This window comes from Periplaneta americana, chromosome 1 (genome assembly GCF_040183065.1).
Source record: "Periplaneta americana isolate PAMFEO1 chromosome 1, P.americana_PAMFEO1_priV1, whole genome shotgun sequence".
In the NCBI taxonomy this organism is placed as follows: domain Eukaryota; kingdom Metazoa; phylum Arthropoda; class Insecta; order Blattodea; family Blattidae; genus Periplaneta; species Periplaneta americana.
The window spans coordinates 165,415,694-165,435,368 of NC_091117.1; the positions used below are offsets into that span (position 1 = coordinate 165,415,694).

At 35.2% G+C, this 19,675-nt stretch overlaps 1 protein-coding gene across 1 annotated transcript in view; it reads right to left on the reverse strand.

The window, feature by feature from the left end:
* Positions 1-13,052: 13,052 nt before the first annotated feature.
* Positions 13,053-19,675, reverse strand: part of LOC138694465 (uncharacterized) — a 119,001-nt gene continuing 112,378 nt past the window's right edge. Inside the window, exon 31 of the mRNA XM_069818237.1 lies at positions 13,053-13,892. Within this exon, the coding sequence (XP_069674338.1) occupies positions 13,671-13,892 (222 nt within the window). The 3' untranslated portion in view covers positions 13,053-13,670. The remainder of the gene's footprint in view (positions 13,893-19,675) is intronic.

A 19,675-nucleotide genomic window follows, 5' to 3' on the forward strand; every position in this document is an offset into this window, starting at 1 on the left:
ACGACGCCCCTGGGCACTAAGGACATAGGAGTGAAAGCAGGTGGGGGTAAGGAAAAGCATAAAAACCGCTCTATTGTTTCATATTTCTATCGGTTCCGCGATACGTTTTGCCATCGAGTGGGGAGAATGTGTTCGCTCATGTGGGTCTCTCACATTCCAGCCGAGAATGTCATGCGCAGCGGAACCTGAAAATATGTACAGAAACTGGCACGCAAAATATGTTAAATGTTGCTCAAAAAACTACATAAAACATGGAAAGAAACACCAAATAATATGAGTAATTAAGTAAGACAGTATTCGTGGTCCGGTGGATAGAATTTCCTCTGGTTCTCGATTCGGTTTCCAACAAGAACGGGGAAATAATTGGAAAGTTGTTTTCTTTCTTTCTTTCTTTTCAACTTTTTTCTCATCTTGTTTTTCTCTTCTTTACAATTCTATATGTTCATTTATTTTTACAGTTTCTTTTTATTTTACTTCTTTATTTCGGGGATTTTCTGTGACCTCTAATTCACTAGTAGATTATTTTAAACATTTTTGTTGGTAAGAACGAAACGAACTGATGTTAACCCAGTTTCATGTACAGTACATAATCATAATCATCATCAGCAACAATATCAAGGCTCGGGCCCCGTCTCGTCCTCAAGTGAAGTCATCCATCATCTTCTCGGTCTACCCAGATCACGTCGTCCTCTAGGCTTATAGGATAGATGTTTCTTATGAAGCATTTCTTTATCAAGTTTAAATTTCTCTGTTTTCCTATTTTTATATTTTCTCATTAATATTATATCTATGGCTCGCGTCGGCCTGGGTAGCTAGTCGGTGTAGCGCTGGCCTTCTGAGTTCGAGGTTGCGGGTTCGATCCCGGCCCAGGTCGATAGCATTTAAGTGTGCTTAAATGCGACAGGCTCATGAGAGTAAAAGAACTCCTGCGGGACAAAATTCCGGCACACCGGCAACGCTAGGCCTATAACCTCGGCAGTTGCGAACGTCGTTAAATAAACCATAATTAAAATTCTAAGGTTGGCGGTAAAAAGGGCGTAAGTCAGGAATTGCTGGTTTCTTGTTATGACCTCCATGTGATTACAAAAATGTAACTTACTTCTTTAGGTGGGATGAAGAGCATACATAGGGTGTTAAAAAGTGTCCAATATTTTAGGAGGTGATAGTATGCATCAAAACAAGAAAATAATGTCTAATAAACATAGGTCCATGTATTGTAGGACCCATGTTTATTAGACATTGTTTTCTTGTTTTGATGCATACTATCACCTCCTAAAATATCGGATACTTTTTTAACACCCTGTATCTATCTTCCATAATGATGTAGAAAATCAGATTTCCAACCCATCATAATGCTACTGGTCCTCATTTCAAACTTTGGTTTTTTAATTGATGAACAAGTAGACTTACTCGTGTTAAATATGTATTATTTGTCAGGCTTACAGCTGTTTCAGTGCTTCACGTACCATCATCAGAGCCTACTAGATCGCGGCGTCATCTCGAACTTCTCTGCCTGTAAGGAGGGCGTGTTTGGTTTTTTCTCTACTGAATACTTGCAATTGACAACTTTTGCCTTTTTTTTACCGCCCACCATAGATATATATTAAACTTTTCCCTTAAGTTATGTCACAGGTTTGTTGTTTAACAGGTTATGTTCAGCGATATAATGATCATGTAAATCTAATCGCTGCTATTTCTATCTTCCTCCTATCGCTTCGATTTGTGGCCACATTTTTACAACTATAATTCATCATCGATGTCGTCATGACTTCATAAAAATGTAATTGAGTTTCTTTTACAAATTGAGTCGGATTATTCCGCACATCATTTGGAATTCGTTTATTTTGTTATCTATTTTGCTACTGTGAATGACACAGTGACCCAGATAATTGAACGAGGGTAATGAATTATTCTGTGATACCATTTTGCACTGCAATCTTGCACCTCATATGATTTTTTTTTCCTTTGAAAGTCATAATTTTAGATTTTCCTTCCGAAATATTAAGATTATAATCTTTAAACATCTCTAAATGAAATGTAATTTAACTTCAGTATCTTCGAAGATAACTTGGTTCTCAGAAAATAACTGAGTTCTCATATCTATGTCATTAATTTGAATCCCATCGTATGGTAAGTTACTTATCTTATTTTTAATGACATCGTTAATATGTAGGCCTACAAGATGCAATCAATATATTTTCGAACTGCACTTGTGTTTATTGTACCGTTAAACATACATGCGCGTGTCATTGAAGATCATTGCTTTCATGTCTGTTGCGTCAGTCTATCAAACAGCGTCAGATTGCCTGTAAGAAGTGAGCTTCTACACGTCATTTTGTGCAAACATATCAAGAACCTATTGCGATTTTTCCTGAAATCTCTCCATATTTGTCCTATGGCTAGTCTTCTTCCCTGCCTTTCAAGTGATGGATTTGGTATAGATTCCAGACGTTTCCCTGGTTCTAGATAACTTCTCTATTTCATGTGCCTTGAGTGTTGCCTACATTCAGGGCCCCTTGTAAATTAAACAATGCTGTGCTGGCGATGAAAGGTATCCCGTTGTACTCCTTGATTTATTGTAGCTACATGTTTCACCATTAGTTGTATCTATTTCAATAGATATTTTATTATTCTCGTATAAACTTTTTTATAGTATTCACTAAATGTGTCGGGATTTCTTGCAGAATTAGAACATCTCATAATTTTTGGCATATTACTTTATCAAAATACGCTTTTTCATAGTCAAAAAAGAGAAAGCATATAGGTAGATTAAATTCTCTACGTTTTTGTATGCGTTGCTCCATAATGAACATATAATCACTGCATAATCTCCCTTTTATAAATCCCCTTTAGTCTTCGATTAGAATGGTTTCGTTAATAGCGTTTGTACGTAGCCGTTGTTAAATATTGTTTCGCACAGATCTTGTATGCTGCGTTGAGCAAGAATATTTCCCTAGAGCAGCGGTCGTCAGCACTCGCTGAAATGTGCAAAGGGTAAGCGGAGCCGTCCCGTGTGCCCCGTCATGCAGCAGGAAGAGGTAGAGAGCATACCCGCTAGCAGCTACGAGTGCACCATGGTGCACTGTGTTCTCTGCGGTTAAGGGACGCTAGCCCCAGGGTGTTCTGTGCTGACGACCGCTGCCCTAGAGTTAGACCTATTGCAATTTTATCTTTTTCTTTTCTAAAAATAGGAAAAACTCTCCCTTTCGTATTATATCAGCAGATATTTTCTAAATGCAAGAATCTTAACTTTATTTCTTCAGTTGAAAATTTAAAAAGCTTCGCAGGGATCCCATTAGTACCGGGTGTCCTTTTATTTTTGAGGTTATTTATGGCATCTCATAGATTCAAGTTTTCTATGTTGTCAACTTCAGTAGAATACTCATTTTCTATACCAATGTGACCATCAGAAAATTCATTTCGGTAGCTCCATAATTCCTTGTAATACTCCAGCCGTTTCTCGTCACTGATAACATTAATTCGAACATTATCCCTTTCAGCCTTATTAAAGTTACTCATTACTAATTTTGTATGCCGTTTTTGAGCACCATGTACATCCTGTTAGATATTATTTACATAATTTTCCCAATTTGTATGATTTATTTTTATTGACTCGCTTTTAACTATTCCGAATTTTCTGTCATAGGCTATATTCAATCAAATCATCTTGATTCTTTTTCTAGAGATATTTCAGATAACCTCTCTCTTTATCAGGTAGGTATTGTTGTCTTGATTTCTTAGTTTCATTTTCTAGGTTTCTTTTGCTTTTTCTTCTATTTCTCTTTCCTGATGAGTGTCCTGCGACTTTATAAATAATATATTTGAAGTGTTCCCATTCAGTATATACGTCATTATTTAAGTCTCTTTGATCTACGTATATATTATATCTTTAATCTGTTATAATATAATCTCTGTGTAGTTTCTCGATACAACAGGTGTACTTCAAAATAGGTTTTAATACCAAACTTCACATTCTCGTCGCTTAAGAGATTCATCGTTCTTAATTGAAAATGATCAGTCCGTACGTTGGTGCTTCTGCATACATTTGTTTCTCTCACCAAATGGGCTAGCTTAAGTTTGCAGACAATGCAGTCTTTAATTGATTGTTTCTTCGTGCTGTCCATGTAAGTTTATGGATCTCTTTTTATTATTTTTAGATCATTGGTAACTGTAAAGTTCATCAATGATTTCCTATTTTCATTCAGCACTTTTCCACTATGTTTACCGACAATATTTCCTGCTGGTTGATTTCCTACCCTTGCATTGAAGTCTCTGCGGTAATAGTTCGTACGCTTTTAACGCTTTTACAAGGCACATCTGACGGGAACATGCGGAGCTTGTCCAGGTCAACTGGCATATTACAGGAGTGCTATGTGGATACGCATTAATTGTATATTCGATACCAGCGAATTCTCTTTTTCCCTGCTAGCAGATTGGCAACAACGCAGTAATGCTGGATGAATATTGGCTGAATTCATGTGCATTTTTTCCTCTGTAAACAATCTCGGACTTTGGAGGATTAATTGAGGAATTTTCCCGAGAAACTACTTCTAATTAAAAAGGAGTTTCCGTAGAACATTTTGATTATACTAGCAATTATTGCTTCATAATCAACACGTAAATAAATTTGAAGAATTTCAACTCCTTAGCCTGTACAGTTTTTTTCTTCCGTTTCCTCATGTAATCAATATACAGGGTGAATCGTATATAATGTCATTAATTTCAGGATTTTAACAAATGCACTGTTTGTGTTCTAAAGAAGGTGGAGTTAACGATGCTGTATCAACTATTCGACTTTTACTTTAGCGTCGGTAGAATTGGTGATAACGAGATGAGACGTAGGATTTCCCATAGATTACCTGCCATTCACCTTGCGGTTGGGGAAAACCTAGGAAAAAATCCAACCAGGCGATCAGCGTGTTAGTCGAACCCACGCCCTATCGTAGCTCCTGATCTAGTATATAAAGTCACGAAACTCAATACGAAGTAAATATGCATCCATAGATAGTTGCTGAGCACTAGGATCGCTACTATCGCCTCATTACAGACAATGCAAAATAGTACCTGCACAGTCTATTGTTCCTAGTACCGTCATAAACTCAAGCTTCGTGACTGTTATGCTAGACTGTGCTGTTACCTTGCGGGCAATTGGTTTCTATCTATTGGTTTCCTAATCATATATTTTTGGTCAAGTGTAGGTACTCTGTACGTGTAACAAGTAAAAGTTTGTCGGTAAACTTCCGGTTCATCCTGTAGATTAGAAATAACGCAACAGTGTACAATATTATTTAAATTTATTATTTACCTTAGATGTGTTCTCATTGTGGTTTATATTACTTATCTTTCAATTTTACAACTGTAAGTATGAACTTTTGATTACTATTAAATAAATATGGCTATTTTATGTTCACTTCAATAAGCTATACCGGACAAACAAAATGTAACATTACACAACGACATTGTGAGTGCTTTCCTGATGAAATAATTGTACCTGTACACATCGTTATGTATTTTAGCTGTGTGTTAATTGCTATTAAATAAGCTTTCGTGCAACGAACATAATTTCCTCTTCACAAGAAAAAGTCATTCTCACTCACGAAACAAATAAAGAGCGGATTTAAGGAAGTATCGTGTAATTTTACATTGTTTCGCGGGTCTCGGACTCGGTTCGATAAACGACATATATTTCTGTCCCTATCCGTACTGTAGTAGATAGGGCTACTTCATCGAATTCTTCCTTCCTGTATACAGCAGTGATACTCGTAAGGCAAAAGTAATATAGTGTCAGTTGCTTGGCATCATATTTCGAGACAAAATATAACACCAAAAGGAATTGAAAGTTTTATAATTATTTTTCAGCTTTCAGACATTTTTGCGTAATAAGCAGGCTTCGGTCCTGGGCACAGAAACACATTAAGTTCAGAACGCACGGACGATAATGTTGTGTTGGTCGAGTGGAGTGGGAGTTAGAGCGCTCCGTTACTTCGTGTCTCAACATGTAAACAGTCCGTCGCAGTACGGCACAAAATATATTTCACTCTGTACAGATGTAGTACATACAATACATTCCTAGTGTAGACAATAAATGTCTACCATTAAAGTAGTTAACGTGAGTTGTAACCTTCAATCAGGTGTCCCTACGCTGAAGCCTGTTACACGTACCGCAGCCAAGCAGCAATAGGCTTACACACAACGGTAATGCACATTATGGACCCACCTGTGCTGTTGCAGTCGGGTGACTGCACACGGGTCATGACGTCATTTATACTCCGTGTACTCTAAACCTCATACTGGTTACTGTACTCCAACCACGAGAAAGTCTCCAGGGAATGAAGGGAAGCAGGATGATGCTGTGAATGAATGTTGATGTCATAAGATGTCATAAGGTCACACACGTGGGTGCTCATATCTCTATTGGCTATCTCTCAAAGCACAAACCATAACACATTTTTATACTACCCTAGTTACAAAATTAGATCACAGTTAATCTCCTGGTCTTTTAATCTCTCAATACAGGAAATAACATATGGAGGAGAGCGCATGATTTTTAAACTGACGTTATAACTCTAATATTATTTACTTCGCTCCAATAGATGACGAAATAGTAAGCACATTCCTTTCACGGTTTATCTCCTGGTTGGAGAACAGTACTCTGTGTCTCTAGGCCGAAGCCTGGTAATAAGCTACAAGTAGGCAGTTTGTAATCTTGAAGTTTGAACTAAGAAGGGATGCCTCCAAGCCTGAACATTTGAACACAGATAAAACCTGGCTACCTTACTAATTTGAGGGCGCTGAGTTGCGTGGTAATATATTTTTCGTGTCACGTTGACCGTTTAGCCTACAGTTCAAAAATTCAGTGACATTTTGGTTTGTTTTGAATTAATAAACGGATCAAAGTGTCTTCAATTACGTCGTCTCGTCCCGGGGTACTCTTTCTTATAAGGGAGAAAAGGCAACTGTATCTACTGTCCAATCACTAAATAAGCTAACCTACAGCTATAGGCTACATTTGACGTTGCTTATGTCTGTGTGTGGAAAATTCGTCACAAAATTATATTTCCAAGGGTCGGGAGGGAGGGCGCAAAAAGATGTTGATGAGGTGTGCCAATATCTCGGAAACTTTGTTGCCGACGCAAGTAAAAGTGGTAAAATAAAAAAAGACTCATCTCGTCAAGTTTCTTTCCCAAGTTTTGGCTGTTTATATTGAAGGCAACTCACTTTTACTATGCGATTCATGGGGTGGTCACAAAGATGTAAAGGTTTCGCACGATGCAATTCCTGATGTAAACATCACTCTAAAGATTTTACCGCCAAAAACAACCTGCTAAGGATTATTATTATTATTATTATTATTATTATTATTATTATTATTATTATTATTATTATTATTATTATTATTATTATTGTTGTTATTGTTATTATTATTATTCTTATTATTATTATTATTATTCTCCTGTAACTTCATCCCTCTGTCCCAAATATTTTCCTAAGAACCTTATTCTCATCCTTAATCTTTGTTCCTCTCTCAAAGTGAGAGTCCAAGTTTCACAGCCACACAGAACAACCGGTAATATAACTGTTTTATAAATTCTAACTTTCAGTTTTTTTTTGACAGCAGACGAGATGACAAAAGCTTCTCAACCGAATAACAGGCGTTTAATTTCCTCCCGAGTGTCATTTATATTTGCTTCTGTTGCCAGTGGCGGTTTCTCGGGGGAGGGAAGGGAGGAACGTCCTCCTCACATTTTTCTTCTTTTGAAAGTAAATACCAAATGAAACATATGCCTTGAAGTTCGAGGAAGATTCGATAATTTTTAAGTTCACAGCTATAAGAAAACGTCGGTTAATCGAGTTTTAAACGAAGCGTGCTCATTTGCCGCTAGAAAACTGTGAGAAAGATGCGAGATTGTTTGTGTGGAGGAAAGCAAATCCTTTCCTCCTTTACTGCAGTTCACACACATAGACAACAGCGCACTAGTGGCCAGAGAAAGAAGCAGAGTTTTAAAGCAAGCGAATGAACAGTAAGGGAGGAGATCCTCCTCTGAATCAGCGCATGGGCGGGAAATAGAAACCAACTGGTCTTGCAACAAACTCGCTACCGCTGCCATCTAACGATGCTGCATTCAACCAGACTATAACACATCTAGGAGGAGGCACAATAAAAACAGTTTTAACGCAAAGCTATGAAAGACACCATATAAACTTTTTTTAAAATCATAAATCAAAATATATTATTCATTGCATTTTATATAAGCTACTACTCATGGTTTGAAACTTTCGTGAATATCTGAAAGTTGAAGTTAGATTTATATAAAACAAAGAGGAAGTAGTTCTACGTTAGTATCGCAGATCTTTTTGGCCCTGAAATTCACTTCCATTCATTGTCTACTAGACAGGACAACAGCCAAGTTGTCAGTTTCGTACAAATAGGATATTTGAAATTGAAAGTACTCCAAACTACAATATTTTTAACACAACAAAATAATCGGCCACCTCCAGCTTTGAGCAATAATGGTAGTATGACTTTACAAGAACTGACATTCTTCAAAAGCATGTGATACTGAACTTGGTGCAGTGTTCTCGCTCTCCTAACAGATTATTTCTCATTCCCACCTCCGTTATATGTTAGTAGCTAGTCTCTACCAACAAGTGTGATGCTTAGTGTGCGCTAAAAATGCTGCGAGTTTGTGAATTTCCTTGTAATTGTTAATTTGTGTAATTATCCACCAATGAATGGAAGTGAAAATATATTTGGACAATTTAGGAAACTCAGTTTACAAGAACAGATTATTGCTATACGAAAGAGAAGGCCAACCCTAACACTACCTGGTGTTACATGTAGATTAATTTGTAGCATGTTTCTCTCAAGAATTGTCATTTTGCGGTGTTAACTTATTTCCTCCTCTTAAGAAATATGCAGGAGCCTCCACTGACCAAGATATTTACATTTTTCCACCTCTTCGAAGAACTGCAGAACTGCACGCATTGTATTCTTCACCTGACATAATTGGTAACTTTAAATCCAGACTTTTGAGATGGACAGGACATGTAGCACGTATGGGCGAATCCAGAAATGCATATAGAGTGTTTGTTAGGAGATCGGAGGAAAAAGACCTTTGGGGAGGCCGAGACGTAGACGGGAGGATAATATTAAAATGGATTTGAGGGAGTTGGGATACGATGTTAGAGGCTAGATTAATCTTGCACAGAATAGGGACCGATGGCAGGCTTATGAGAGGGCGGCAATGAACCTGCAGGTTCCGTAAAAGTCATTTGTAAGTATTATTATTATTATTATTATTATTATTATTATTATTATTATTATTATTATTATTATTCATGCATTTACTTAATACAGTGGTTATTTTAATATTGTTTTTAATGTACATAATGTGAAAAGAATGTGATTTAATCGTAGGCCTAGGAGTAGGCCTACCTATTATTATATCATCTTGCCTGACGCGAAAGTAAAGTCTAATTAGACCTATTATTCTCACAACGAGGTGAATAATAATAATAATAATAATAATAATAATAATAATAATAATAATAATAATAATAATAATTTAAACCTTCCAAACTTATGAACTAGTAGTAACCGTACTTTTACAGTTAGGCGAGTAGAAGAAACTTTTTCTCGATTGCACTGGACTGAAAAATTGGTTTTTATAGGAATTGCATGTCTAGGAATCATTTCACCTGTGAAATACTGAAGTGGAATTTATTATACTGTACGCTCGAGAAAACTGTGTGATGAAGTAGCATTAAGATACTGGCGTCGTTATAATTACTATTCAGTCTAAATATTAGAGACAAGAGCAATGACCTACTCCGTGCTTATAGCCTATAAAAAATTATCTGACTGCATGTAAGTAAACTGATTGATGCAAAACTTCGTTTAAGGGAGGCTGGAAGTATAACACAACCACCATCGTCTTCTGGCACCTTCATAATTTTATTGTGGTCATCATCATTATCATCTTCCTCCAAACTGAGGGCTTAGGAAGATACAGAAGCACTTAGACACGAATGACTCACTGTAAGCCCCATAAACTAAAAATAAATCCAGGAGACCGCAGTGGTTGACCAGCTTCAGGATGCTGCTGTGTTTGATTTCCTGAATTTCCTTAGACACAACATGTGTCTCTCGAGGTATCAATGTCTGATACTGCTTAAACCTGGAGAATCCAGTAGAATGTGAGGGGATGGTTTAACGACCATCCCACATGTCCTGTGTTTTGAGTATTCTATTAGCTTCAAGACCACCACTACACCACTATCAGCTTTGTCACTCATCACCGTCGTCAGAAAAAACAATCGCTATCACCATAATAGTATCATAATTATGATCATCATTATCATCACTATCTTTATTCCAATTAGTTTGCGTAAATTGTCCATTGGAGAAATTTTATCATTGGTCTCACAGTCAATGTATCTATTAGAAGCGAGAAACTTGCTTATTGTTCTTGATTACTTCCAAAAGTTTGCTTTCACTTATTAAACACTACAATATTTTGAATATTTTAATATGAAAAAGTGATTATATGAAACATGAACCCATGTCACTGTGTGAAAAGAAAATAGTTGTGGAAAGAAAAATTGATGCACCCATAAGCCTGTGTATATTTTACTTTATTATTATATGGAGTGTAAGTAGAAAGTATCGAGTTATTGCAGAAAATAGATTTCAATATTTTCACCAAAGTACAATTTTTCACACCCACCATTTCGAGAAGATTTTTCGATTTGTGTGTGTGCGTGCGTGCGTGCGTGCTTGCGTGCGCGCGCGAACAGTGCATTAAGGAATGGTTGAAGAGTAAAATGATCAAAAATGGCATTTTTCACTTTTAATTAAATTAAATTTGCCTTTTTCTTTAATGAGAGAATATGTCGTTTAATAAAGTTATCATTTATGTCTTTTAAATGATATCTGTTTTGAAGCATGTTAGACAACATAATACCAATAATCAAATTTGACTTCATTGCTGTTTTTCTCAAAACGATATTTTGCAGTCTTCAGTGGTCTTTTTCTCAGGAACTAAAAGTCCAATTTGATTTAAATTTTGCACAGGTGCTTATTATACTATTACATCAATTAATGAACAGTCTATATTGATACGTCTTAAAAATCATTCATATTGCACGTTAAATATTATGGAAACGTATTTTTTGTTATAAATATTGAATATTACAAATAATTTTTGTGATGGTAATGAAGATGTGTTATTCTCTGTTCCTCAGATTGTAACATAGGGCTCCTAAAATGTGTGAAAATATATTCACACTTCTGTGTATGATAGTTTTTGAGGAAAGGTACATTAAAAACCAAGCTTTGAGTTACCTGGTACCGAAAAAAAACGTAATTTCAAAGAACTCGTCAATATAGGTAAAAAAATTAATTCAATCAGAATAAAATTCATGTGGCATATGCAAGACACACATATATACACTGTTAGAAAAATTGGTTATTGGTCAGTAGGTTCTGAGATAAAAAAAGCATTAATGGTATCCTATCAATTTTGGTCACTTCAGTCTTTGAACTCCTCTTAAAAATATTAATCAAAATTACTAGCCATTCAAGAAATAGTTGAGCACAATATATTATGTGTAAAAAGTTTTTATTTATTTATTTATTTATTTTTTGCCTATTCAGAATCCTAATAGCAATTATCTCTTTAATCTAGAGTAAGCCGTAGAAAAAAGTGAAAGTGTGTCTGAGAATGTTTGGATCTGATATTGGTATGTATTTCTCTTCATAATTAGGCATAATATCTTGATAGCAAAAGGTCTATGATTTTCGATAAATGTATTATGAATTAATTTAATAGTAGCTGTGATATTAAATTCAGTGTATTAAATATAGACTGGGGGAAAGGAACTGGCTACCCTACCTCTTTATCTCCTAGCCTAGTTGCCTCATAAGTGGTGTCTTGTTGGTATCACTTGTGAGGTTTAGACCTGTCTTCGGATAGTTGACTAAAGAAACAAATATAGTCTTTCAGACTGAAAATGCCCTGCTTAAAATAATATACATAAAGTTAAGAAGTTAAAGTTAACGCTCTGCATCTCTTTACAGAAATTGGTATATACAGAGTGTTTCGGGAAAAAAGGGAATGATTTTGGGAGATGAGATGAGTTATTCTAAATAAAGATGTTCATATTAAACATCGTCCGTATTCTCAACCTTCACCCATAATGGTAACAATAACAATAGGGCAGTCATGTTTGGGCTGATGAAAACTCACGTGCAATTGGATAAACAAGGAAAAACGTGAGGAATACAAGGAGAACATAAAGAAAACTTACTAGAGACTCAGTGACTTCTATAAAAATTTTAAGAATCTGTTCTTCTCGCCGTATTTGTAAGTAATAGGGCTATGAAATTCCGTTTAGTGCAAGTGTGTAAAAAATTTGAGTGTTCATATCAATGAACACTTAAACTGGGCCACACAGATTACATGTATGTAAGAAAGTATTTTCTATACTGCACTCACTTTGCCAAATAAAAATTTTCTTCCTTCTAAAATAAGACAAATCTCAGTCCAGACACTTACCAAGCCACAGTTTGACTATTGTGATGTTCTATTAAGTTACCTTAGCTATGATCTGACCCAAAAATTATAGCGTGTCCATAATGCCTGTGTTCGGTTTATATGTAATATTCGTCTCTTTGATCATACTGTCGTTTCAATGAATTGTCTTGCCTCCAGCTGACTGACAGACGCAGTTTGCATTCTCTTTCTCTTCTCTATCAGTTTTTACATACATTAATCCCTGAATACCTTGCATCACAATACTAATATCTATACACACTTCATAATCTGTATATCCAGCCACAACATGACCTTCTATTGTCAGTCCCTCTCCACAGAACAGCTGCTTATTCTTCATCTTTTACAATAGTATAGAGCTACATACTATACAACCTGCAATGAAATAGTAATAGTTTCTAAGGATAATAGGCCTACTGTACCAGTACTTCCGAAGGTAAAACTCTACCAGTCTGTAACGTCTCTCAACAATCAGTTCCACTGAAGAGAAGTAAGCTATTGGAAAGCAAAAACTTAATGGCTTTATTGTCAACACTTGGCATTAGACAACAACAGCAATAACAAACAACAACAGTTTAAAAATTCCAACGTCATGTAGTGTGTTATTTTATATCGTACAAATTAATTTGTCAAGTAATGTAGGTACGTGCAAGAAAGCACCCGTTGCTCATGTTACAAATAAAGAACAAGCACACGTGATATTTTTAACATCTCACAAGAGGATTATCGTATTTTTCAACACACAGAAAACCATTTATACATTCTTTGCAAATATAAGAGTTAGTCTTATTGAATAGGATAAGAGTATTTTGATTCTATATGATACATCCTTTTTTTCTTTATATGAATAATTCTGGCAATTTAATCAATACATAGAGTATGAGAATAGTTTGAAGTTATGTTTGAATATTTATTTGTAAAATTTGTGAAAGTATAGAAGATGTAAATGTTGAAGATTTTCTTCAGAATTCACTAATAATAAAGTACTGTACTGGTATGTTGAATTTCGACTACGACTCTAGGCAATGCTTCTGTACAAATAAGGGCAGTTTTCAAATAGGTATATTTTCTTACTTCAAATACTGGCATATAATATTATTCATCCCACTATAAAAGCTAACATCTTATTTGCGAGTATGTGGCACTGATAACAGAAGCAATGCAGAGTACATAACTAAAAGATAATGAAGTTGCCTTTGATGAAATTGATTCAAGCCATTTTCTGATTTTTGGACCATAATTGTCCATCCATTTAAGGTTTTCTGTTGCTGATTCAATTGCTCTCTCTGCTGCATCATTAGCTGCACCCAAGTCGCTATCTTTCACAAATGCTTCAAACTGTAAAAAGAAAAAAAAAATTATTGTGATCTGTTGTGCAATTTACTATATGCATGTCTGTAGCTTAAATTTTTAAAAGATGTGCATTATAAGATCGTGCACTATAGCAAGTGCTTTGATTCGTTATTTTTTTTTAACAAATACACTAGATTCTCGCTAATTTGGTCTCTTAATTATCCTTCTTCTAGAGTACTTCCTATCACTTCTACTGTAATAGTTTTCAGGGAAATTTGCACTAGTGTCATGTATTGAACGCTGTATTACTCATACACATGTATACTTTAGTGTACTTGGTATAGTGCTGGCCTTCTATGCTCGAGGTTGCGGGTTCGATCCCAGTCGAGGGCGATGGCATTTAAGTGTGTTTAAATGCTACAGGCTCATGTCAGTAGATTTACTGGCATGTAAAAGAACTCCTGCAGGACAAAATTCCGACACACCGGCGATGCTGATATAATCTCTGCAGTTGTGAGCGTCGTTAAATAAACCATAATTTTTTTTTACATATATATTTATATATGTAAACACACGCTGGCCACATATGGAATGTTATATTTTCGATATAGAAATGCAAATGGAGTGGTTGGCGAAGCTTTTAACATTAAATTTAATGACGTTTTAGGCACTCCCAGTAATCTGCCAGTCTCATTAATCTGACACCCCTGGATACAAGAAATGAGCGGATTAGCAAGAATCCACTTTATGATTAATCTGCAGAGCACTGGTACGCATAGAATTTAGATGCATTTAAAAGTATGAAACAAATAACTTAGAGGTAAAAAATTAAAAAACGTAAAATTTTTAAATTTTATATTCATTGCTTTCTTGTTACCCTCCATGAAAAGAACTGAAATAACTGAACATATAAAATAAATGTTTCCATAGCCCGAAAAGACAAAGTATATGGTTATGTCTCGTGACCAGAACATAGTACGAAATGGAAATTTATCGTTTGAAAAGGTGGAAAAATTCAAATATCTCGGAGCAACGGTAACAATTATAAATGACACTCTGGAGGAAATTAAAAGCAGAATATAAATGGGAAATGTCTGTTATTACTCGGTTGAGAAGCTTCTGTCATCCAATCTCCTCTCAAAAAAGCTGAAAGTTAGAATTTATAAAACAGTATATCACAAGTTTGTTCTATATGGTTGTGAAACTTGGACTCTCACTTTGAAAAAGGAACAAGGGTAAGGATGTTTGAGAATAAGGTGTTTAGGAAAATATTTGGGGCTAAGATGGATGAAGTTACAGGAGAATTGAGAAAGTTACACAACGCAGAGCTGCACGCATTGTATTCTTCACCTGACATACTTAGGAACATTAAATCCAGAAGTTTGAGATGGGCAGAGCATATAACATGTATGGGCGAATCCAGAAATGCTTATAGAGTGCTAATTGGGAGGCTGGAGGGAAAAAGACCGTTAGGGAGGCCTAGATGTAGATGAGAGGATAATATTAAAATGGATTTGAGGGAAGTGGAATATGATAGTAGGGACTGGCTGGCTTATGTGAGAGAGGCAATGAACCTCCGGATTGTCTAAAAGCCATTTGTAAGTAAGTAGGCTAAATATAAGTAGTAAGTTTCCATATACGTACAGTATAAATAAGTAGATCTTGATTGATACCAAAAGTTATCAATCAAACAGTGACAATGACGACGACGATGATGATGATGGTGATGATGATAACGAACAACATCATTAATATCTTCAGTGTTATCATGGATTAGAGCTGATGATCAGGAGTGAAACAAGTAAAAAAATTAAATTAATGAAAATGTTACACAAAACAATTATTAATAAAAAGTAAGTTAGGGAGATTAATTTAATTTGCAAGCATAAACTGTTCATAAGATGAGTAGAAGATATAAATAAATAGACATTTTGTTAATTACCGTATGTTCTAAAATTTTTCACTTGGCCATTCAAAGCTTTCAGATAATTAGTCAGTACACTGAAAACGGTAAATACATGAATAGTTAACTCCTAGTTTGCAATAGCTGAGACTATCACGGGATAGATGGAGATATGATTTGTGTTTTGTATTAAAATGATAAATGTTCTGATTAATGGAGTGGGTTTTGGTAATTTGGGTATAATTTTTTTTTTTTTTTTTTTTTTTAAGTTTAGAGACCCATAGCCTATTACAAGATAAATTTTCCAGTCAGTTTTTTTTATATGTTAGCATTGTGACCTTCTAGAATAATTCTATTGCATTTTCAAGTATGTTGGTCTCTTCTTATCATAATAATAACTCAAGTTTGACTATACCGGTAGTACTCAATTTACCCCACGGATGTGGAAATTAGGGTATAATGTGTATTATTGAAGTAAAACATCCTTTAAAGTCTGCTTTAAAGTCATTATTAAAAATAAAACATTATCAGGAAAATAATATACCGGTACTCACAATTTTGAATAATCTCTTTATAGGATGTCTTTTTATGCACACCTGTCATTGTTATTAGGACTTGCTTTTATGAAATGAAATAAGTTTAGCTTTAGATGAGTTAGCCCAAAATATTAATCCATATTTGTTGGTTAGATCTATAGAATAAAATTACCTATGCTAAGTGCATTTTAGCAGTGGCTGCTTACACTACTACAGTGCAATAAAAAGTTGGGTCATTCTGTATAATTGCAGAATAAGAAGACATAAAGTGAATAATTTCGAGGGAAAAATTGTTCCGGGGCTGGGCATCGAACCCGGGACCTTTGGTTAAACATACGAATGCTCTACCAACTGAGCTACCCGGAAACCGATCCAATTTTTCCCTCTATATCCACATATCTCAAAGTGGGCTGACAATCGTCAAGCAACCAACATTGAGTGCACACTAACTCAGTGTGACTTAAATTGTGGTTTTCTGTTAACGAAGTGACTTGTATTATGCAAGGGAGTTATACCTGAAAGCTTGATTTGCAAGACATAAAGTGTACAGAGAACAAATTAGACTGGAGAAAATTACCATATTTGTTTAGATTTATAGAGAAAAATGTGAAGTGATGTGCATTTTAATTCTTGGAAGGAAATAAAACATGAGGAAATGTCTTAGTGGTTTAACCAACAAATAGAAGATGGAAATTTTTCTTAGAATTTTTAGTGATCCTTGCTATTAAGTTTGTCTTGCTATAGATATTGGTGTTGACGGCACAAACTATGCAGGACAGTAAATCATACTCTCTTGTCAAATCAGAATGAGACTTTTCTTCAGCACTCTTAACATGAGGAAGCTAAGATTTGTTAAATAATATTGAATACCAGTACTTTTTTAGCATTTGAACAAATCCAAGTTGAGTATCACTTTCATTTACACTATTTTCTGAGTCACAGTTCCTACTGAATAACAAAATCAATTAAACTATCACTCAACATAACTAAATTATCAAGATTTCTTAAATGAATATTCAGGTTATGTACATCTCATAGACACTGTTGATATTTAAAAAATGCTACTAAGTACAAAATCATGGTTCACTGTATGTAGATCAGTCATGTAACTGTGAGAAAGGCAAAGGACTGTTTTTGTGATAGACTGGGACGTTGTTTGGCTGTGAATGGTTCTAAATTTGAGCATATTTTGTAAAGTTTGGTTAGCCACAGTGTTTCATTTAGTTTTATGGCCTACTCAACATGATTTTACATACTTACTGATATGACAAGGGACTGTTTTTGTGATAGACTGGGACGTTGTTTGGCTGTGAATGGTTCTAAATTTGAGCATATTTTCTAAAGTTTGGTTAGCCACAGTGTTTCATTTAGTTTTAAGGCCTACCGTACTCAACATGATTTTACATACTTACTGGTATGACAAGGGACTGTTTTTCTGATAGACTGGGACGTTGTTTGGCTGTGAATGGTTCTAAATTTGAGCATATTTTGTAAAGTTTGGTTAGCCACAGTGTTTTGTTTAGTTTTATGGCCTACTCAACATGATTTTACATACTTACTGGTATTTGTCTCAAGTTTGAAATCCACGAAACAAGTTTAATAAATAGTTAAGACGTGAAACGGATGAATGGGTAAAACTTCTACACATTTGTACATAATATATATTTAATAGAGATTCGAAATGTGTAAATTTAATATAGAATGCCATTTAAAAGAATACCGGTACAGTAAAATCCATTTTGAATCTTGCGTACACCACTTCTAACACTTGAATATAATTAATTGATGAACTAGTGGACTTACTCGTGTTAAATATGTAATATTTGTCCGGCTTACAGCTGTTTCAGTGCTTCACAAACCATCATCAGAGCCTACTAGATCGCGGCGTCATCTCGAACTTCTCTGCCTGTTAGGAGGGTGTATTTTATTGTTGGAAGGTGTTGAAGTGTGGAGTCGAATAGTGTGTGTGTACTGAAATTGATCTGTGTGTTGAGGATTTGATCGGGGTGTGTTTTAATGTGTTTGAATATTTCATATTGTTCTAGTGTGTTGAGTTTTTGGTTCTTGGGTTGTGTGTATAGGATTTCCATGTCCGTATTTATGTTATTGTATGTATGGTTAGTATTGGTTATGTGATCGGCGTATGTAGATGTATTGTGTCCTCTGATTATAACTTTAATGTGTTCTTTGTAGCGTGTTTGGAATGATCTGCCTGTCTGTCCTATGTAGAACTTGTCGCAACTATTACATGTGAGTTTGTATACACCTGTGTGGTCGTATTTATTTGTTTGTGTTTTTTGTGTGTTGAGATGTCTTTGTAGTGTGTTTTCTGTTCTGTATGTTATGTTGTATTTTTGTTTTCTGAATGAAGATGCGATCTTATGTGTGCTTTTGTTTTCATATGTTAGTGTGATGTATTTCTTGTGTTCTTGTGTTTGTGTTGTGTTTTGTGTATTTTTGTGTTTGTTAAGTTTTTGTTTTGTCTTCCTTATGATGTTGTCTATTATGTTTGGATTGTATCCGTTTTCTTGTACTATGTATTTGATTGTGTTCACTTCTTCATTGTAGTGTTGTTGGTTCATGGGTATGTTGAGTAATCTGTGTACCATTGTCCTGAATGCAGCATGTTTGTGTTGTATGGGGTGGTTAGATGTGTTGTGTATGTGTGTGGTGGTGGTGGTTGGTTTTCTGTATATTTTGAAGGTATGTTTGTTGTCGATTTTTGTTATGGTGATGTCTAGGAAATTTATGGAGTTGTTGTTTTCAAGTTCTAGTGTGTATTGAAGTTTTGGGTGTAATTTGTTTATGTATTGGTGTAGTTTGTGTATTTGTCTTTTGTTTCCTTTGTATAGTATGAGTAGCTATATCGTCTACATATACAAACACACTAAAACACACCCCGATCAAATCCTCAACACACAGATCAATTTCAGTACACACACACTATTCGACTCCACACTTCAACACCTTCCAACAATAAAACACACCCTCCTAACAGGCAGAGAAGTTCGAGATGACGCCGCGATCTAGTAGGCTCTGATGATGGTGCGTGAAGCACTGAAACAGCTGTAAGCCGGACAAATATTACATATTTAACACGAGTAAGTCCACTAGTTCATCAATTAAGTACAGTAAAGTTTACTGTCACACACTGTATGTCTGAACAACTTTTTTTCAAACAGTGGTACCAGTAGCCTATCATATTGTATGGTTTATCTCCAACAGCTTTTGTATAAAACATTTTTTCTGTGAAATTAAAATTTAAGAGTTAGATATGAGTAATACCGGTATTCCATACTTTTTAAAACATTGTATGTACCGGTACCGGTACTTAATTTATAATGTAGATATACTAAAAACCAGGTTATGAACCGATTAAACAGGAAGTA